Source organism: Dendrobates tinctorius, unplaced genomic scaffold (assembly GCF_039654945.1).
Source record: "Dendrobates tinctorius isolate UK_male_01 unplaced genomic scaffold, ASM3965494v1 ptg000245l, whole genome shotgun sequence".
NCBI lineage: Eukaryota > Metazoa > Chordata > Amphibia > Anura > Dendrobatidae > Dendrobates > Dendrobates tinctorius.
The window spans coordinates 5,326,507-5,348,853 of record NW_027361912.1 but is presented as its reverse complement, the minus strand read 5'-3'; the positions used below and the strand labels follow the sequence as shown (position 1 = coordinate 5,348,853).

Sequence of the window (22,347 nt, the reverse complement as noted above, 5' to 3'; positions counted from 1 at the left end):
AGCACTGGGTTATACTGTAGTTTTACACCATTAGTACTGTACTACACTTGAAAAACATCATCCAAGGCAGTTGGCATGGGCGCGGTACTGGGATCCTTAAAGATGGGACTCAGGATGACCGCTTCAGCAGAGAAACATGGAAAGAATTCGGAATCCGTGATGAAGGAGGCAACTTGAGTTTATAGAAGACCTCGTTGATCCGCATCAGCACTCCGAAAGGACAGAGAAAACGAGGACCAAACTTGTAAGAGGGAACCTTCAGCCAGTCGTACTGGGATCAGAGCCATACCTTCTCGCCGAGGCGGCAGCACAGAGGATCCAGGCGCCTTTTTGTCTGCATGTCTCTTCATACGGGAGGAGGATGCTACTAAAGTAGCTTTGGTGTCCTCCCTCAACTTTACAAAATCCTTGGAGAGAACATCTGCATCAGGGACATCAGAAGGAACCGTCACTGGGAGGGGAACCTTGGGTTGCCGACCGAACACAATATAGAAAGGAGAAATCTCCCAAGGCTTCACCAACATGATTGTTGTACGAGAACTCAGCCAAGGGAAGTAATTTCATCCAGTTATTGTGGTGGGCATTGACAAAGTTTCGCAAGTAGTTGCCCAGGACCTGGTTGACATGCTCCACTTGCCCATTGGACTGAGGGTGATAGGCCGAGGAGAAATCCAAGACGATATCCAGATGTTTACAGAGAGCTCACCAGAATCTGGAAGAGAACTGCAAACCTCGATCGGACAATGTGACCTGGAAATCTGTGCAGGCGGAAAATATGTTTGATAAAGCTGTCAACGAGGTAAAATGCGCCATTTAGAAGAAGCGATCCACAACGACCCAGATGACGGTACAACCTTCGGATACTGGCAAATCTGTAATGAAGTCCATTGCTATGTGCTGCCAAGGACGACATTCCACAGCAGGAGAGAACCAGTAGGAAGTCATCTGGGGATTTTAGTGCGGGCACAAATCGGACAGGCAGCCACATAAGTATAGATCTCCCTCCTTGTGGATGGCCACCAGTAGTAGCAAGAAATCAATTGTAGTGTCTTTTGTCCCGAGTGACCAGCCACCTTGGACGAGTGCCCCCATGCCAAAACCCGCTCCTTCTCGGATTCAGCCACAAGGGTTTTCCCTGGGGGAACTCATGACAGGCTGACTGGAGCGACAGTAACCATCTTAGATGGTTCGATGATAAATTGAGGATCCTCCTCTTCGTCCCCGGACAGAAATGAGTGAGAGAGGACATCAGCTCTGACATTCTTGTCACCAGACTAGAAATGCAATAAAAAGTTTGTCATGCCGCTCTCACCACATTTTCCCGGGGCCGGGACTCAGCGCCTGACGTCACCACTTCCGATGCTGCGGCCGGTCCGGGGGTCCCGTCGGGTGTGCACACGCACCTCTCGCACTTAATTCCATGGCTGCACAGCTTTGTTAAGCGCGCAAGCGCTCTCCTCTTTGCCCTGACTGCAGCAGCGCCATCTCTATGGTCCTGGAGGATCTGACCTGGAAGTCCCAGCACTCATGCCCTATATCAGGCTGCCTCTTCTTGTAGAAGGCGCCTGATTATTGTTGTGCTTCCTTGCTAGGCCTGTTACGTCCCTGCTTGGCCGCCCTCTGTACTCAGGTCCCCTGCCTTGTGCTCTGTCGTGCTTCTTAGCACACGTTCTGCTTCTGCTCTGTCGTGCTCCTTAGCACACGTTCTGCTTCTGCCTTGTGCTCTGTCCTGCTTCTTAGCACACACTCTGATTCTGCCTTTTGCTCTGCCGTGCTGCTTAGCATACGCTCTGCTTTACCTTGTACTCAGGTGTGCTTCCCAGCACGTGCTCTACCTTGCCTCTTACCTGGGCGTACTTCAGTGCACGCTATATGCACTCCTGTACCCAGCGTGCCCCGGTGTACTCGCCTTGCACTATTCAGTACCTAGCATGCCCCCATGTACTTGCCCTGTACTGTCCTGAACCCTGCATACCCCCGTGTACACGCCCTGTACTATCCTATACCCAGCATGCCCCTGTGTCCACGCTTTGCATACCTCTGTAGCCTGCGTGTTCTCTCCTGCACTTTACCCCCCTGGGTCTGCCCCTGACACTCCCTGTATAAGGGATGGCCCTCACTAGGTCAGCTCGCCCTGGGTGCATTGGTATCACGACCCAGAGGGTCCATTCCAGGAGTCGTCACAAAGTTAAAGCGGGAAAAAAACAAAGACCACCTGGTTTGGTGTGGATTTAGTCTCTGGGCGGACTGGAGGTACGCCAGGTTCTTATGGCCAGTGTAGATGACCACTGGATAGACTGCGCCCTCCAGCAGGTATTGCCACTCCTTCAAAGCCATCTTAATGGCAAGTAACTCCTGGTCACCAATGGAGTAGTTACGCTCTGAATCGGAGAAGACCTTAGAGAAGAAACCGCAGGTCACGCGGTGACCCGAGGAGGATTTCTGAGTGAGCACAGCTCCAGCTCCTAACGGTGATACGTCCACCTCTAGGAAGAACTTCTTCAGCCTCTGAGGACCAGTTCTTTGGATTGGCTCCTTTTCGTGTCATAGCAGAGATGGGAGCGGTCAGAGTGGAGAAGTGAGGAATGAATTGTCGATAATAGTTAGAAAAGCCAAGGAATCTCTGTATTGCTTTAACTCCAACAGGCAGCAGCCATTTAAGGATGGAAGAGACTTTCTCAGTGTCCATCCTGAGTCTGGTATTTGAGATAATGTAACCCAAGAAGGGCATGGTGGACTGTTCAAAAACGCACTTCTCATACTTAGAATAGACTCGATTCTCCCTAAGATGCTGAAGAACCTGCCAAACTGCAGGTCCCGGGAAGATATAATTGACAAACTCTTTAAAAACTGCCGCTGCATTACTGAGACCGAAGGGCATCACTTGGTATTCATAATGTCTGTCCCTGGTGTTGAAAGTCATCTTCCATTCGTCTCCCGGGCGAATGCGGATTAGATTGTATGCCCGTCTTAAATCTAATTTGTTGAAGATCCTGGCACCTCTTAATCGGTCAAAAACTCAAGGATCAGTGGGCTAGGGTATTTATTTTTCACAGTGATCTGGTTGAGACCCCGATAATTTATACAGGGTCGGAATGTTCCGTCTTTCTTTCTAACAAAGAAAAACCCGGCCCCGGCAGGGGAGGAGTACTTCTGAATGAATCCCCTGGCCAAATTCTCCTGACTGTAATCCGACATAGCTTGAGTTTCAGCTGGGGACAGAGAGTAAATTCGGCCTCTAGGAGGTGTAGATCCTGGAATCAAGTCGATAGGGCAATCATACGGCCTGTGGAGCAGCAAAGTCTATGCTTCCTTTTTGTCAAATACATTGGCAAAGGACCAATAGGCAGATGCCAAACCGGGTAGCGATGCTGGAGAAGAAGGGGCCTTAGCCACACGTACTGGAGCCAGACACTTCCCATGACAGTAATGTCCCCAGTGGAGCACCTCTCCAGTTCTCCAGTCCGAACCAGATTCGTGCTGTCATAGCCATGGTAGGCCTAAGAGAAAGGCATGAGACATGTGAGAAAGAAGATAGAAGACTATCCTCTCCGTATGGCGCATCCCAATATGGAAATCAATCGGCTCAGTAGCCAGACGAACTGTCTTCCAAAGAGTTCTCCCATCAACGGATGTTACTGCCAGAGGGTTTTGGAGCAGACAAACTGGGATTTGGATCTGATCCACTACAGCCTAAAGGATAAAATTTCCTGCTTCCCTGGAATACAAATATGCAGACTCGATAAACTAAGATTAACCGGTTGCCACGGCCACAGTAAGGGTCAGGGGTAGAGGGATGTCTTTTCCATCTAGGGAGGCCTTTCCTACCGACCCTAGGTGCTGGAGTTTGTCCGGCTTCACTGGACAGGCTCGAATGGAGTGACCCATGACTGGCAAGGGCAAAGAGGTCGACCTGCATGGGTTTAGGTGAGACCTCGACAGGAGAGGGCGAGGGAAAAAGCAGCCTTTGAAAAGACAGAGCCAGGCGCCGTGATCCTCTTTCATGTGCCACCTCACAGGCACGCTCTCGGAAACGAAGTCTATACAGATGGCGAGGGAGATCAGGTCGTGGAGGGTAGTTGGTAGGTCTCGACCGGCTAGCTCATCCTTAATGTCTCCGGAAAGCCCCTCCTAGAATATCACCACCAAAGCTTCGTTATTCCATCCGAGTTTGGACGCCAGAGTGCGGAAGCGTACCACATATTGTCCCATAGATTAATTGGACTGACGTATACGGAGAAGAGCTGAAGCTGAAGAGGTGGTTCACCCGGGTTCATCGAATAGTTTGCGAGAAGCCTCCAAGAATGCAGGCAAATTGGAGATGATCAGGACCTCTCTCTCCCATAATGGGTTCAACCACGCCAGGGCCTCGCCTCCCAGACATAATGAATGCCACCTTTGTTCGGTCTGACGGGAAGTGGTGTGGAAAGTTTAAAATGTAGCCAGCACAGTGATGAACCTGCGGGAGAGCTTCGGATTGTCATCAAAGTGTGGTGGAGCTGTGAGTCGGGGGCCTGGATCTTGAACTAAGCAGACAGTCTGAGAAGATACGGCTGCTTCAACATTCGGGAACTCTGGAAAGATGTTTGGCCTCCAACTTGGTAGTCAGGGACTGAAGTTGCAAGGACATCTCCTCCTGCACATCTTTCTGTCGGCATAGCTCTTTGTACATGGTCCGAACAGGCAGGATCCGGGTCCATGGCCTGAGCAAACTGTAACAGACATGGTTTGTGGAACCACTGTGCTACGGACAGCCTGGAGGGGCGTGACTAAGCAATCACCTGACTGTTCACTAGAGCCTCTGATGATGTTAGACTTGGCTCCCGATGAACGCCAGGTGCCACTCCAGGACAGACCAACGGACACGCAGCAGCTGGACACAGAGGACAGACTGGATGGAGCAGCAAGCAGAGTTTGCATCAGAGAGCAGCAGGCAGGATCTGCACCAGAGCGCAGCAGGCAGGATCTGCATCGGAGCGCAGCAGGCAGGATCTGCATCGGAGCGCAGCAGGCAGGATCTGCATCGGAGCGCAGCAGGCAGGATCTGCATCGAAGCGCAGCAGGCAGGATCTGCATCGAAGCGCAGCAGGCAGGATCTGCATCGAAGCGCAGCAGGCAGGATCTGCAGCGGAGCGCAGCAGGCAGGATCTGCAGCGGAGCGCAGCAGGCAGGATCTGCAGCGGAGCGCAGCAGGCAGGATCTGCACCGGAGCGCAGCAGGCAGGATCTGCATTTTAAACTCACATTCCAGCAACGCTGGATTACACTGTTCTATTACAGCCCATCACTGGACCAATCTGTGAGATCATTACCCAGCAACACTGGATCACACTGCTAAACCATAGCCCATCACTGGATCAAACTAAGATCAGAGCCCAACAGCACTGGATTACATTTTTTTGATCAGAGACTAGATCAGACCGTAGGATCAAAGACCAGCAGTACTGGATCACAGTGCTATACTACAGCCCATCACTGGATCAAACTGAGAGCAGAGCTCAGCAACACTGGATCACCCTGTTATATCAGACCAAAATGTAGGATTAAAGCCCATTAGCACTAGGTCACACTTCAAAACCACAGTCCACCACTGGATCAGATCATGAACGCCTAGCCCAGCAACACTGGATCACATTGTTAAGCCACTGTCCATCACTGGATCAGACAGTAAGACCAGAGACCAAACGCACTGAATAACACAATTAAATCAGAAACCATTACTGCGTTAAAATGCAGGATTAGAGGGAGGCCAGGAGCACTGGAAGACATTGTTATACTAAAGCCAATCACTGGATCACAATGCAATATCAAACACCATCAGCACTGGATAACTCTGTAGAGAGACCAGTATTGAATTAACAGTAATCACATAGCCCAGTATCAGTGGACTGCACTGTAATATCATCACCCAGTACTGCAACACATAGTGATATCAGAGGCTAGTGCCTAATTGTCACTGGGTGGTATTCTGCTCTCACTGCACCTCTCATTCTGGCACTGGGTGGTATTCTGCTCTCACTGCACCTCTCATTCCGGCACTGGGTGATATTCTGCTCTCACTGCACCTCACAGTCCGGCACTGGGCGGTATTCTGCTCTCACTGCACCTCACAGTCCGGCACTGGGTGATATTCTGCTCTCACTGCACCTCACAGTCCGGCACTGGGTGATATTCTGCTCTCAAGGCACCTTACAGTCCGGCACTGGCTGCTCTCACTGCACCTTACAGTCCGGCACTGGCTGCTCTCACTGCACCTTACAGTCCGGCACTGGCTGCTCTCACTGCACCTTACAGTCTGGCACTGGCTGCTCTCACTGCACCTCACAGTCCGGCACCGGGTGGTATGCTGCTCTCACTGCACCTCACAGTCCGGCACTGGGTGGTATTCTGCTCTCACTGCACCTCACAGTCCGGCACTGGGCGGTATTCTGCTCTCACAGTCCGGCACTGGGCGGTATTCTGCTCTCACTGCACCTCACAGTCCGGCACTGGGTGGTATTCTGCTCTCACTGCACCTCACAGTCCGGCACTGGGTGGTATTCTGCTCTCACTGCACCTCACAGTCCGGCACTGGGTGGTATTCTGCTCTCACTGCACCTCACAGTCCGGCACTGGGTGATATTCTGCTCTCACTGCACCTCACAGTCCGGCACTGGGTGGTATTCTGCTCTCACTGCACCTCACAGTCCGGCACTGGGTGATATTCTGCTCTCACTGCACCTCACAGTCCGGCACTGGGTGATATTCTGCTCTCACTGCACCTCACAGTCCGGCACTGGGTGGTATTCTGCTCTCACTGCACCTCACAGTCCGGCACTGGGTGGTATTCTGCTCTCACTGCACCTCACAGTCCGGCACTGGGCGGTATTCTGCTCTCACTGCACCTCACAGTCCGGCACTGGGCGGTATTCTGCTCTCACTGCACCTCACAGTCCGGCACCGGGTGGTATTCTGCTCTCACTGCACCTCACAGTCCGGCACTGGGCGGTATTCTGCTCTCACAGTCCGGCACTGGGTGGTATTCTGCTCTCACAGTCCGGCACCGGGTGATATTCTGCTCTCACTGCACCTCACAGTCCGGCACTGGGTGATATTCTGCTCTCACTGCACCTCACAGTCCGGCACTGGGTGGTATTCTGCTCTCACTGCACCTCACAGTCCGGCACCGGGTAATATTCTGCTCTCACTGCACCTCACAGTCCGGCACTGGGTGATATTCTGCTCTCACTGCAGCTCACAGTCCGGCACTGGGCGGTATTCTGCTCTCACTGCACCTCACAGTCCGGCACTGGGTGATATTCTGCTCTCACTGCACCTCACAGTCCGGCACTGGGTGGTATTCTGCTCTCACTGCACCTCACAGTCCGGCACTGGGTGATATTCTGCTCTCACTGCACCTCACAGTCCGGCACCGGGTGATATTCTGCTCTCACTGCACCTCACAGTCCGGCACTGGGTGGTATTCTGCTCTCACTGCACCTCACAGTCCGGCACCGGGTGATATTCTGCTCTCACTGCAGCTCACAGTCCGGCACTGGGCGGTATTCTGCTCTCACTGCACCTCACAGTCCGGCACTGGGTGATATTCTGCTCTCACTGCACCTCACAGTCCGGCACTGGGTGGTATTCTGCTCTCACTGCACCTCACAGTCCGGCACCGGGTGATATTCTGCTCTCACTGCACCTCACAGTCCGGCACTGGGTGATATTCTGCTCTCACTGCACCTCACAGTCCGGCACCGGGTGGTATTCTGCTCTCACTGCACCTCACAGTCCGGCACCGGGTGATATTCTGCTCTCACTGCACCTCACAGTCCGGCACTGGGCGATATTCTGCTCTCACTGCAGCTCACAGTCCGGCACTGGGCGGTATTCTGCTCTCACTGCACCTCACAGTCCGGCACTGGGTGGTATTCTGCTCTCACTGCACCTCACAGTCCGGCACCGGGTGATATTCTGCTCTCACTGCACCTCACAGTCCGGCACTGGGTGATATTCTGCTCTCACTGCACCTCACAGTCCGGCACTGGGTGATATTCTGCTCTCACTGCACCTCACAGTCCGGCACTGGGTGATATTCTGCTCTCACTGCACCTCACAGTCCGGCACCGGGTGATATTCTGCTCTCACTGCACCTCACAGTCCGGCACTGGGTGATATTCTGCTCTCACTGCACCTCACAGTCCGGCACTGGGTGATATTCTGCTCTCACTGCACCTCACAGTCCGGCACCGGGTGATATTCTGCTCTCACTGCACCTCACAGTCCGGCACTGGGTGATATTCTGCTCTCACTGCACCTCACAGTCCGGCACCGGGTGATATTCTGCTCTCACTGCACCTCACAGTCCGGCACCGGGTGATATTCTGCTCTCACTGCACCTCACAGTCCGGCACTGGGCGGTATTCTGCTCTCACAGTCCGGCACTGGGCGGTATTCTGCTCTCACAGTCCGGCACTGGGCGGTATTCTGCTCTCACAGTCCGGCACTGGGCGGTATTCTGCTCTCACAGTCCGGCACTGGGTGGTATTCTGCTCTCACAGTCCGGCACTGGGCGGTATTCTGCTCTCACAGTCCGGCACTGGGTGGTATTCTGCTCTCACAGTCCGGCACCGGGTGATATTCTGCTCTCACTGCACCTCACAGTCCGGCACTGGATGCAGCGCATCCCTCTCATCCCCTCTGCATTGCAGTGGTGCATCCTCCGTCGCGGCTCCGCCCATTATCCGAGCTCCTCATTTGCATAGCGGCAACTGCCTCAGCCAATCGGAAAGTCTGTAATCTGTTGCCTCGGATGAGCACAGGGAGTGGCGCGGCGCATGCGTAGTGGCGCTCGCTGCAAGTCCTTTATTGCAGCCCGGGTGTCGGGAGATCGGGGGCAGCGCAGCCTCATCCGCCGCCTCCTCCGTCCGCAGCTCCGTGTCCGTCACCCCCGCCCTGCTCCGAGGGCACCGCCGCCAACATGTCCTACCAGGGCAAGAAGAACATTCCCCGCATCACGGTGAGTGCACGGCACAGATTGGCGGCGGGATGCAGCACCAGGCTGTCTGCACACACGTCTGCCGGGGATGCCAGGCTGGAGGCTGCGCGGTGGGCAGGAGCTGATGTCACTGCAGGCTGTGTGATCGGAGAATGGGGGGAGTAATGTCACTACAGGGGCCAGAGGATGGGGGGAGTAGTGTCACTACAGGGGCCGGAGGATGGGGGGAGTAGTGTCACTACAGGGGCCGGAGGATGGGGGGAGTAGTGTCACTACAGGGGACGGAGGATGGGGGGAGTAGTGTCACTACAGGGGCCAGAGGATGGTGGGAGTAGTGTCACTACAGGGGCCGGAGGATGGTGGGAGCAGTGTCACTACAGGGGCCAGAGGATGGGGGGAGTAGTATCACTACAGGGGCCGGAGGATGGGGGGAGTAGTGTCACTACAGGGGCCGGAGGATGGTGGGAGTAGTGTCTCTACAGGGGCCGGAGGATGGGGGGAGTAGTGTCACTACAGGGGCCGGAGGATGGGGGGAGTAGTGTCTCTACAGGGGCCGGAGGATGGGGGGAGTAGTGTCACTACAGGGGCCGGAGGATGGGGGGAGTAGTGTCACTACAGGGGCCGGAGGATGGGGGGAGTAGTGTCACTACAGGGGCCGGAGGATGGGGGTGGGAGTAGTGTCACTACAGGGGCCGGAGGATGGTGGGAGTAGTGTCTCTACAGGGGCCGGAGGATGGGGGGAGTAGTGTCACTACAGGGGCCAGAGGATGGTGGGAGTAGTGTCACTACAGGGGCCGGAGGATGGTGGGAGTAGTGTCTCTACAGGGGCCGGAGGATGGTGGGAGTAGTGTCTCTACAGGGGCCGGAGGATGGGGGTGGGAGTAGTGTCACTACAGGGGCCGGAGGATGGGGGTGGGAGTAGTGTCACTACAGGGGCCGGAGGATGGGGGTGGGAGTAGTGTCACTACAGGGGCCGGAGGATGGGGGTGGGAGTAGTGTCACTACAGGGGCCGGAGGATGGGGGTGGGAGTAGTGTCACTACAGGGGCCGGAGGATGGGGGGGGGGGGTAGTGTCACTACAGGGGCCAGAGGATGGGGGGGGGGGAGTAGTGTCACTACAGGGGCCAGAGGATGGGGGGGGGGAGTAGTGTCACTACAGGGGCCAGAGGATGGGGGGACTAGTGTCACTACAGGGCTGTATACACTGGTCAGAGGATGGGAGTAGTAGAGTCACTACAGGCTGTGTGCAATGATCAGAGGATGGGGGGAGTAGTGTCACTACAGGGCTGTATACAGTGATCGGAGGATGGGAGTAGTGTCACTACAGGGCTGTATATACTGGTCAGAGGATGGGTGTAGTAGTGTCACTACAAGGGTCAGAGAATGGGAGTAGTAGTGTCATTACAGGGGCCTGGTACAGTGACCAGAGGATGGGAGTAACTGTCACTACAGGGCTGTGTGCACTGATCGGAGGATGGGAGTAGTAGAGGTGTCACTACAGTGATGTGTGCACTGATCGAAGGATGGGAGTAGTGTCACTACAGGGGTCAGGATGGGAGTAGTAGTGTCAATACAGGGCTGTATACACTGATGGGAGGATGGGGGAGTAGTGTCAGTACAGGGGTCAGAGGATGGGAGTAGTAGTGTCACTACACGGCTATGTGCACTGATTGGAGGATGGGAGTAGTAGTGCCACTACAGGGGTCAGAGGATGGGTGTAGTAGTGTCACTACAAGGGTCAGAGGATGGGAGTAGTAGTGTCATTACTGGGGCCTGGTACAGTGACCAGAGGATGGGTGTAGAAGTGTCACTACTGGGACTGTATATAATAATCACATTGTGTCAGCTGTATATACAGTATATCGGCTGTCGGGTGGTGTAGGCTGTATATCGACTGTCGGATGGGGCCGGCTGCATATGCAGTATATAGGCTGTTAGATGAGGCCGGTTGTATACACTGTATATTGGTTGTCGGATGGGGCCAGCTGTATACTCAGTATATCGGCTGTCGGATGGGGCCAGCTGTATACTCAGTATATCGGCTGTCTGATGGGGTCGGCTATATTACAGTATCGGCTGTCTGATGGGGCCAGCTGTATACACTGTATATAGGCTGTCGGATGGGGCCGGCTGTATACACGGTATATAGGCTGTCGGATGGGGCCGGCTGTATACACGGTATATCGGCTGTCGGATGGGGCCGGCTGTATACACGGTATATCGGCTGTCGGATGGGGCCGGCTGTATACACGGTATATCGGCTGTCGGATGGGGCCGGCTGTATACACGGTATATCGGCTGTCGGATGGGGCCGGCTGTATACACGGTATATCGGCTGTCGGATGGGGCCGGCTGTATACATGGTATATCGGCTGTCGGATGGGGCCGGCTGTATACATGGTATATCGGCTGTCGGATGGGGCCGGCTGTATACATGGTATATCGGCTGTCGGATGGGGCCGGCTGTATACATGGTATATCGGCTGTCGGATGGGGCCGGCTGTATACATGGTATATCGGCTGTCGGATGGGGCCGGCTGTATACATGGTATATCGGCTGTCGGATGGGGCCGGCTGTATACATGGTATATCGGCTGTCGGATGGGGCCGGCTGTATACATGGTATATCGGCTGTCGGATGGGGCCGGCTGTATACACGGTATATCGGCTGTCGGATGGGGCCGGCTGTATACACGGTATATCGGCTGTCGGATGGGGCCGGCTGTATACACGGTATATCGGCTGTCGGATGGGGCCGGCTGTATACACGGTATATCGGCTGTCGGATGGGGCCGGCTGTATACACGGTATATCGGCTGTCGGATGGGGCCGGCTGTATACACGGTATATCGGCTGTCGGATGGGGCCGGCTGTATACACGGTATATCGGCTGTCGGATGGGGCCGGCTGTATACACGGTATATCGGCCGTCGGATGGGGCCGGCTGTATACACGGTGTATCGGTTGTCGGATTGGGCCGACTGTATATACGGTATATCGGCTGTCTGGTGGTGTAGGCTGTATACACGGTATGTTGGATGGGGCCGGCTGTATACACGGTGTATCGGCTGTCGGATGGGGCCGGCTGTATACACGGTATATCGGCTGTCGGATGGGGCCGGCTGTATACACGGTGTATCGGTTGTCGGATGGGGCCGGCTGTATACACGGTGTATCGGTTGTCGGATGGGGCCGGCTGTATACACGGTGTATCGGTTGTCGGATTGGGCCGGCTGTATACACGGTGTATCGGTTGTCGGATTGGGCCGACTGTATACACGGTATATCGGCTGTCGGATGGGGCCGGCTGTATACACAGTATGTTGGATGGGGCCGGCTGTATATACGGTATATCGGCTGTCTGGTGGTGTAGGCTGTATACACGGTATGTTGGATGGGGCCGGCTGTATACACGGTGTATCGGCTGTCTGATGGGGCCGGCTGTATACACGGTGTATCGGCTGTCGGATGGGGCCGGCTGTATACACGGTGTATCGGTTGTCGGATGGGGCCGGCTGTATACACGGTATGTTGGATGGGGCCGGCTGTGTATACAGTATATCGGCTGTCTGGTGGTGTAGGCTGTATACACGGTATATCGGCTGCCGGATGGGGCCGGCTGTATATACGGTATATCGGCTGTCTGGTGGTGTAGGCTGTATACACGGTATGTTGGATGGGGCCGGCTGTATACACGGTGTATCGGCTGTCTGATGGGGCCGGCTGTATACACGGTGTATCGGCTGTCGGATGGGGCCGGCTGTATACACGGTGTATCGGTTGTCGGATGGGGCCGGCTGTATACACGGTATGTTGGATGGGGCCGGCTGTGTATACAGTATATCGGCTGTCTGGTGGTGTAGGCTGTATACACGGTATATCGGCTGCCGGATGGGGCCGGCTGTATATACGGTATATCGGCTGTCTGGTGGTGTAGGCTGTATACACGGTATGTTGGATGGGGCCGGCTGTATACACGGTATATCGGTTGTCGGATGGGGCCGGCTGTATACACGGTATATCGGCTGTCGGATGGGGCCGGCTGTATACACGGTATAACGGTTGTCGGATGGGGCCGGCTGTATACAAGGTGTATCGGCTGTCGGATGGGGCCGGCTGTATACACGGTGTATCGGCTGTCTGATGGGGCCGGCTGTATACACGGTGTATCGGCTGTCGGATGGGGCCGGCTGTATACACGGTGTATCGGCTGTCGGATGGGGCCGGCTGTATACACGGGATGTTGGATGGGGCCGGCTGTGTATACAGTATATCGGGTGTCCGGTGGTGTAGGCTGTATACACGGTATATCGGCTGCCGGATGGGGCCGGCTGTATATACGGTATATCGGCTGTCTGGTGGTGTAGGCTGTATACACGGTATGCCGGATGGGGCCGGCTGTATACACGGTGTATCGGCTGTCGGATGGGGCCGGCTGTATACACGGTGTATCGGCTGTCGGATGGGGCCGGCTGTATACACGGTATATCGGTTGTCGGATGGGGCCGGCTGTATACACGGTATATCGGCTGTCGGATGGGGCCGGCTGTATACACGGTATATCGGTTGTCGGATGGGGCCGGCTGTATACACGGTATATCGGTTGTTGGATGGGGCCGGCTGTGTATACACGGTATATCGGTTGTTGGATGGGGCCGGCTGTGTATACACGGTATATCGGTTGTTGGATGGGGCCGGCTGTGTATACACGGTATATCGGTTGTTGGATGGGGCCGGCTGTGTACACGGTATATCGGTTGTTGGATGGGGCCGGCTGTATACACGGTATATCGGTTGTTGGATGGGGCCGGCTGTGTATACACGGTATATCGGCTGTCGGATGGGGCCGGCTGTATACACGGTATATCGGTTGTCGGATGGGGCCGGCTGTGTATACACGGTATATCGGTTGTTGGATGGGGCCGGCTGTGTATACACGGTATATCGGTTGTTGGATGGGGCCGGCTGTGTATACAGTATATCGGCTGTCCGGTGGTGTAGGCTGTATACACGGTATATCGGCTGCCGGATGGGGCCGGCTGTATACACGGTATATCGGTTGTTAGGACAGTGGCGGCTTTATATACAGGTTGTAGGGAGCAGTTTTTGGTAATCTGTCGCTGCTGATGCTGCCAGTTGCTGGTAATGGCAGGAGGTTGAAGAGGGGATAGGAATTGGGAAGCGTCCCTGCTGCTGAGGTTACATAACATGGCTGGGTCTGTTATGGTGCCAGCTGTGTCCAGAGTATTTTCCAGGGCGTGTGGCAATGTACTTAGTACAGGACAGATTTGCATTTGTCTTTTGTTATGCAATGGAGTGTAGTAATAATAGTCTGATGTAAAGGTGCTGGGTATGGCTAGTAATAAACAGAGGGGGCTACTGTGACCCATATATAGGCGGCGGGTCTCCCTGCTCTCACACCCTTATACCATTATCTATCTATCTTCATCCGTTGACTCTCCTGCCTATTCTTAGGTACTCCCTCATCTATTGCCATCACACTGGCACCAGTGCCCCCTCCTACGTGTCCCGGTGTACCACCCTGCTGTCTCATTGTGTGCTTTTGTATGTGGATTAGGCCAGGGGTAGGGGGAGGAGTGGCACTCAGACCCCCTGTCACATCCCAGGTTGGGGGGGGACGACCAGCAGCTCTCCGTTGGCACAATACATTGGTGGGGTCTTGTTTCCATGGTAACCGCTGCCATCTGATGGGTGACGCCGTGCATTAATGCGTGCCGCTCTTCTTCACTGGAGCAATCTGGAGCATGTAATTTATGTGGAAACGCCCAGCGCCGGGACGGTTAACACCATTATCAGGGCAGGAGATGGGAAGAAAAGATCTGACATCACTGCTGGGGCTCAGGGGGCTTCTATCTGACAGGCGGCTCTGAATGACATGTGTCCGGATGATGGCATTGTGCAGCGGTGCTGCGTACGCCGGGCGGACTGAGGCGCTCCATACATCATCTCTTGTGCTAGAAATCAGCGGATAATTCTGTGAGGTCATGGATGAAAAAAGGGAGAAGAAAAAGATTACTGGAGGTCTTGGCGTATATCCACACCATGTTTTTTAGTAAGCACCGTCGTGTGAACCTGCCCTTATGGCGCCCATACACATTATATATAGTTCACAACACCGATCTGACATGTTGGATTTTTCGCAGCATGAAATAGGTGCTTTTTTATGATTTTTACTTGCTTTTTTGGTGCTGATTTTTTACGACACAAATAAGCAAGGTGTGCATGAAACTTAAAGGGGGTATTCCCATCTTCAGAATTCCTTCCCAATCTATAGCAGGTGTAGTAATAATAATAAATATTAGCAAATGCCTACAATTAGAAATGTAGTTTAGTTTTCCTGATTAGCTACATCTTTCCTTATGTGTAGGTATTGCAGGACCTTAAGTATCCATGGTTATGACCACTGATATAGTGACAGCTAATTGCTAGTAGTCGTAACCATGGATACCTAAGGTCCTGCAATTCCTGTACATGAGGAAAGAGACATAGCAAATCAGAAGAACTATTCTACATTTCTAATTGGAGGTATTTGCTAATATTATCACACCTACTACATATTGTGATAGGATCTTGGAAATGGATCTTATTCACTTTGACGATGTCAGGAAACCGTTCAGATTTTTGAGCAAATTTGCGTAGAAAAAAAAAAACCGCAACAAATCTGCAACGTTTTTGCACAGGCGTCTACTGGCTAGTGGATGACCTAAGTGTTAGCCGGTCGCTGCTGACTTATTCCTCACAGAATATGGATTTTGTGGCGATGTTCACATCTGTGACCTGTCAGTTTCTGATTTTTGACACAGGTTCCTCCCCCCCAAATCTGTGGTGAATCCGTATCAAAATCTGCAGTAAAATCCTCTGCAAATCCCCCACAATGTAACGGGGGGGGTTTCCCAGTGGATTTGGCGAGACGCCGTGTAGACGTAGCCTGTGATATAGTTCAGGCTTTTGGTGCGGATTTTTACAGCCTGCGGCATTCCGGCTCTCGTAGACCTGCAACGGGTCATAACAGTCTGACATTCCGTGCAGGCCAGAAAATGCTGTGCGTTGTAGTTTCAAAACAGTTGGTGATATATGGCGGTCTCCAAGTTTATTTTCCCCAAATAATGTCATTATCTTGACTGGTATTGCATCGTTAGGTAAATTCAGCAAAAAAAAATGGCGCATACATAGGACAGAACAATAAACATTTTTGGTTACGGAAAGTGTATGTTTTGCCAGCAATTCTATGTTTTCAGCGGCTGAATGAAAATAGGAATGTTTCCATTCACAGACAGCAAGCAGGGATCTGATGTGAGTGAAAACGTACCGGGCCTCATTTATCAAAACGGTCTCTGTTACCCATAGCAACCAATCGGAACTCTGCTCTCATTTTGTAATCTGCTCTAGTAAAATGGAAGCAGAGTTGCGATTGGTTGCGACAGGCAACAAGGATGGCGTCAGGAGACCCACAATTAGGACACATTCACACGTTCAGTATTTGGTCAGTTTTTTTTACCTCGGTATTTCTAAGAAAAAACCTGGAGTGGGTGATAAATCCAGAAGTGGTGACGTGTTTCTATTCTAATTTTCCTCTGATTGCTCCTCTCCTGGTTTTGGCTTACAAATACTGAGGTAAAATACTCACCAAACACTGAATGTGTGAACGTGGCCTTAATCTGGATATGGCAAATCTATCTGCGGACCATGAAATATGGCCGTCTGAACACCGACCTATGGGGATGGTGCTGTAGAAGAGCTTACAAGGATGTGACCCCGCTTTATGGTGGGCTGTGATAGAACAATACTTTTTTAGGTAAACCAAATGGATCACCGTGGGGATTTTATCAGTAAGAGCTTAAAGGGGACAAGTACCATTCAGGACCCTCGGCGAGGTGCGTGGACGGTTGTCACTCATGTGCATTGCTTTTTTTGCATTCACTTATATGTAACCTACAGGAACAGCCAAGTTGCACCCAGGGCTTAAAGGGATTGTCCTCTTTTCTAAAATTTTGGTCTCTGGTAGCAGTTTGTTAAAGGAAGAAAAGTCCTAAATCGGCCTTCACTCGTCCTCCCTGGGTCCAGCGCTGAGTCTCCGCCAGTGCTCCCTGTGTCCGGTCACGGCTGCGGCGCTGATATCAGGGCAGTGAGCAATCGGCAAGCTCGACGGCTCTGACCGGGATGGTTTTTCTACATGGAGAGAGACAATATTTGTGACCTATCCTAAGTATACGTCCTCAATCTCCAAATGGTGGACAACCCCTTTAAGTGCACCCTGATTGCCTTCATATCAACAGAATGAAAAAAATGCTGATTTTCTAAGGTTATTTGTGCCCCAATTTTTAAAGATGCCTCCCTTACCCCCGGTGGAATATAAAATAGAGCCCCCCTCCATCTTCACGCTCATATCCATTAATTAGGTCTTGGGGCCACATCCAGAACCTACATGTGCTGCTGCCGGTATAAGCGTTTTACCTTCACATGAATATTTCTTTTTCCCGTGGGTTTTCCGTCCTCCGAGAAGTTCCACAGCGCCAGTTGCTATAGTTATAGATGTTACCGGCAGACGCTTGTCCTAATAAAGGTTCTAAAAACTAACGAGAGAGCCTCAAAGGTTAAAAAAAAAAAAAAAAATCTGCACCGTTGGTCGGGTACTTGATATTGGCCACATATTCGGAGGACAATGTGAAAGAGCAGAGATTCAGTGTAAAGCATCGAAGTGGCTTAGAGGGGGGCACCCCCTTATAACATTGAAATGCCCTTTTTTACATAGGCTGATGTTTATAACACAAATATTATCTCCATATTAGCATGTTAAACTACCACATCATGGAATAACAGCTGCAGAGCATAACAAATAAATAATATTTGTTATTAGTTTGAAAATGTTAGATGATGATTTATGATAAAACCAATAAGATGTTCTTCTCAGGGGTCGTGTTTAATTCCCGCCATATGCCATGATGACCAACCCTGATCTCTGCAGGTATTGTGTAGAGTACAGAGTGATTACAAACACCTCCAGCTTGCACGTCACAGCAGTCAGCCCTGTGAGAGGAGAGCTGCATAGGTGTTTGTAAAGGCACTCAGATCAGCTCTACTCTCCCCCTTTGTCATGGTAGTATCTGACGTGTCCCTTCAGCGCCCTCCCTACAAACCATGGTCACCACGCGGTTTCTCCTCACGTCAGGCCAGCTCGCTGAGTTTTGCCTCATGCCGTGCTTCTGCACTGCTGCAACACCATGTTGCTTCCATTTAGCCTTAAGAGGATGTGGCCGGTTTCTGAGTGAATTTAATCCTGCTGTGTCCTGCAGAGATTAGGGTCCCAGGCCTATCCCATGCCAGCAGGCTCTATATTAGGAAACTCCTCCCACCACTTCTGGTCAAATTTTGGTTCCTAGTCAGTTTGCCTGCCAGTGAGTTGTTTGTGCATGTGTGTTTTTCTGTCTCCTGTTATTGACCCAGCTTGCCTATCTATCCTGTCTGACCTTGGCTACATTTTCTGATCCTTTGCTGCCTGCCCTGACCTCTGACCACCTGACCTCATCTTTGTCTTTCCCCATCTATACTTTGAATTCGTGCCTCTGACTCTCCGATCAGCTGCTGTAGTCCAAGGACTGACCTACAGTGGTACCTGGTGTCTACTTGCAGCCCAGCCAATCCTCAACACCAGAGGCTCTAGTGAAGGCCCAGTAGACACCTAGCCATGCCCCTCCAGGATAAGCCCTGCTTGTGGAGCAGTGTATCCACATCCACCAGCGTAACACCCCCCGCCCCACACTGTTATTGACCCAGCTTGCCTATCCATCCTGTCTAACCTTGGCTACATTTTCTGATCCTTTGCTGCCTGCTCTGACCACCTGATCTCATCTTTGTCTTTGCCCATCTATACTTTGAATTTGTGCCTCTGACCCTCCGATCAGCTGCTGTAGTCCAAGGACTGACCTGCAGTGGTACCTGGTGTCTACTGGCAGCCCAGCCAATCCTCAACACCAGAGGCTCTAGTGAAGGCCCAGCAGCCATGCCCCACCAGGATAAGCCCTGCCTGTGGAGCAGTGTGTCCACATCCACCAGCGTAACACCCCCCCCCCACCACCACTAATTGCCCTGGGGTGAAAGCTGGAGCTGTTTGTAATGACACTCAATTTGCTGTACTCTACACAGTAGCTGCAGAGATCTTGGGTGTTTATCGTTACATCTCATAGGAGAAAACATTTTCTTCTGACCTTCTGGGGGGGCGTGTTCTTTTTTTCCCCTGTACCTGATGCCTCCTGCTAATGATTGATTAACCTCATACAGGAGAAAAGTACACGCCCCCATAGATGAATCTCTATTAGTGCCCTGTCGGGGCTTATCATAAGTTATAAACTAAGCTTTACACCTGTTAAATTCTTTTTTTTTTTTTTTTTTTTTTTCTTTTCATTATAATTTTTTTTTGCGAATTACATTACTGTCACTGAGTTCTTTTAGATTCTTTAAAGGAGTTCTCCAATTTAGGCTCCGTTCACGTGCAGCGTTTTTTGCTGCTTTTTCCTGCAAATTAAAATCTGCTTTTTGTAGTGCCAGCGACAGCTATGAGATTTCAGAAATATTATGAAGCGCATGCTTATTTTTTTATTTCATGACTTAACTTGAGGACTAGAGCGTTATTGAAATCTGGAACATGTTAATCCTTTCAGTGTTTTTTTTTTTCTTCATAGAAGGCTACGAAAAAGTGCAAAAATGCTGTAAAAAAAAAAAAAAAAAAAAAAAAAGGTGCAGCAAAAATGCTGAAAGAACATAGCCTTAAAATAAAAAAAAATTAATTCCGCTTATTTGTAAAAGATATTTTTCTGTTTAACAAAGAACTTTCCGCTTCATATCAGCTTCCACCGGGTCAAAACAATAACCTCCCCCTCCCCAGGTCCAGTGCTAGGTCTGCGTGTAGTGCTTATCTAATGCTCGGGAGGCTTGTCTGCTTTAACAGGGAGCCTAGGAGTTCTCCCCTTGCAGGATGTTTGGCAAGTATCTGGTATGCCTGCCCTTGTATATTAGTCGCAGATATTTGGCAATCAGTATTAATAACATACACTAGGAGGGGATTTAGGTTCCATAATCGGGTGTGACATTTGGTGTAAGACTAAGGTTGTCTTTGTCAGCTAACAAGTGTTACTTTCTGATGACGCCTGACATGTGATTGTCGTCTCCTGGCAGTGCCAGCCTCATCAGCATGGCATACCCGGCCCGTAGAGAGCAGCGCTGAGGTCTGGTGGAGACGTTGTGCTCCTGGATTCTTCTGTTTGTATATTGGTTTCTGCTGGTTACCAGACATGGGGTTTGTATCCTACATGTGACTCACATTCAGACCGGAGGGCTGGGTGAGAGTGGTCTCCTCTGCGTGCCTGGCTCCACTTCTACAGGAAGCCCACACCCTGGCATCTATGGGGCTGTCTCCCCCCGCGGTGGCCGTGTGGTTACTCTGACGGAAGAATGGGCTCTGTCTCTGGATACGATGTGTCACCCTACACATGGCACAGCATCATGTCATGTGCTGAGCCATACTCTGTTACATCTCATCCAAGAGCTATCTATCTATCTATTCTTTAAATTGTTCCAGAAAATGAAGAAATACTCCAATTCCCCATGTTTTGTTATACGCATGTATATTTCCTTTGGGTGTATTGGAACAACACAAAATAAACTGAGGGAAAAAGGCAAATTAGACATAATTTCACATAAAACCCCAAAAATGTGCAGGACAAAATTGTTGGCACCCTCAACTTAATTTGGACTCTCCACCGTGTTTGTTTCCATCCATTTCTAGGTGCTTCTTGAAGTATGTTTAGGGTCATTGTTCTGCTGGAACACACATGACCTAGGACTCAAACCCAGCTTTCTGACACTCGGTGCTACATTGCGACCCAAAATTCATGGTAATGTTCAGATTTCATGATGCATTGCACACAGTTATGGCACTGCCATAAGCAGTAAAACAACCCCAAAACATCTTTGAACCTCCACCATATTTGACTGTAGGTACTGTGTTCTTTTTTTTTTTTTTGAAGGCTGCATTCTATTTTTGGAAAGCAATAGAATAATGTGCTTTAGCAAACAACTCTGTCTTGTCTCATCTGTCCACAAGACGCTTTCCCTGAAGGATTTTGGCTTGCATACATTTTGGCAAACTGCAGTCTAACTTTTTTTATATCCGTGTCAGCAGTGGGATGCTCTTGAGTCTGCTGCCTTGGTGTTTCCTTTAATTCAATTGTCGACGGATAGTTCGAGCGCGGACACTGTTGCTCCCTAAGGCTAGATTCACGTTGCGTTAGGGCATCCGTTTAACGGATCCGTTAAACGGATGCGCTAACGCTGATGTCATTTTTTACTTCTTTAGTGACCTAGCGCGAACGGTATGCGCTAACGCATGGTAGCGCTCCGGTACCATGCGCTACCATGCGTTAGCTCATACAGTTCTATGCACAGCAAACGGGTCCGTTCACTGTGCGTTACTGCCAACGCACCCAAAAACGCTGCAAGCAGCGTTCAAGGGTGCATCATGAATTAACGCATACTTGCTAACGCATGCCGATTTTGGCATGCGTTAGGATGCGTTAGTATCATTGCGGGCAATGGCGGCGTTAACGGATCCGTTAAATAACATTAGTGCTGCTATGTAACGGATCCGTCAGCGCATTGCCCCCTAACGCAATGTGAACCCAGCCGCAGCCTGCAGGACAGCTTGAGTTTCTTCAGAACCTCGTTGGGGCTGCTTATGCACCATTTGGACTATTCTGTTTTGCAACCTTTCATCAAGTTTTTTCTGCCATCCAGGGAGCTACAGTGCCATGGGTTGTATACTTCTTGATTGTGTTGCGCAGCATGCACAAAGCAACTCCAAGATCTCTGGAGATGGACTTGTAACCATGAAATTGTTGATATTGTTTCAACAGTTTTGTTTCTAAAGTCCTCAGCCAGTTCTCTTCTCCTCTAGCTGTTCTCCATGCTTAGTGTGGCCCACACAGACACACAGTGCAATGGTTGAGTCAACTTCTCCCCTTTTTATCTGGTTTCATGTGTGATTTTCATACTGTCCACACCTGTTACTTGCCACAGGTGAGTTTGAACGAGCATCACATGCTTGTAACAAGGTTATTTACCCACATTGTTAAAAGGTGGCAACAATTTTATCCAGCTCATTTTTGGTGTTTTGTGTGAAATGATGTCAAGTTTTCCTTTTTTCTCTGTTTCTTTGCGTTCTTCTAATACGCAGAAAGGAAATAAACATGTTGTGACAGAGTCACTGATGAAGTGATGGAGGGGAGATACGTGTCACTGCGCATGATGGCGTCAGTGATGTAAAACCAGAATAGTTTCCTCCAACACACTGTG

General features: G+C 51.3%; 1 protein-coding gene across 2 annotated transcripts in view; it reads left to right on the top strand.

Moving 5' to 3' along the window:
- Positions 1–22,347, top strand: part of DPYSL2 (dihydropyrimidinase like 2) — a 115,879-nt gene that overhangs the window by 25,044 nt on the left and 68,488 nt on the right. Inside the window, exon 1 of one of the 2 annotated variants that reach the window (XM_073557139.1) lies at positions 8,804–9,000. The exons of the other annotated variant lie outside the window; for it this stretch is intronic. Coding sequence (XP_073413240.1) covers positions 8,962–9,000 — 39 coding nt within the window. The 5' untranslated portion in view covers positions 8,804–8,961. Of the gene's footprint in view, positions 1–8,803; positions 9,001–22,347 lie in introns of those variants that run through there. 2 annotated transcript variants of the gene reach the window in all.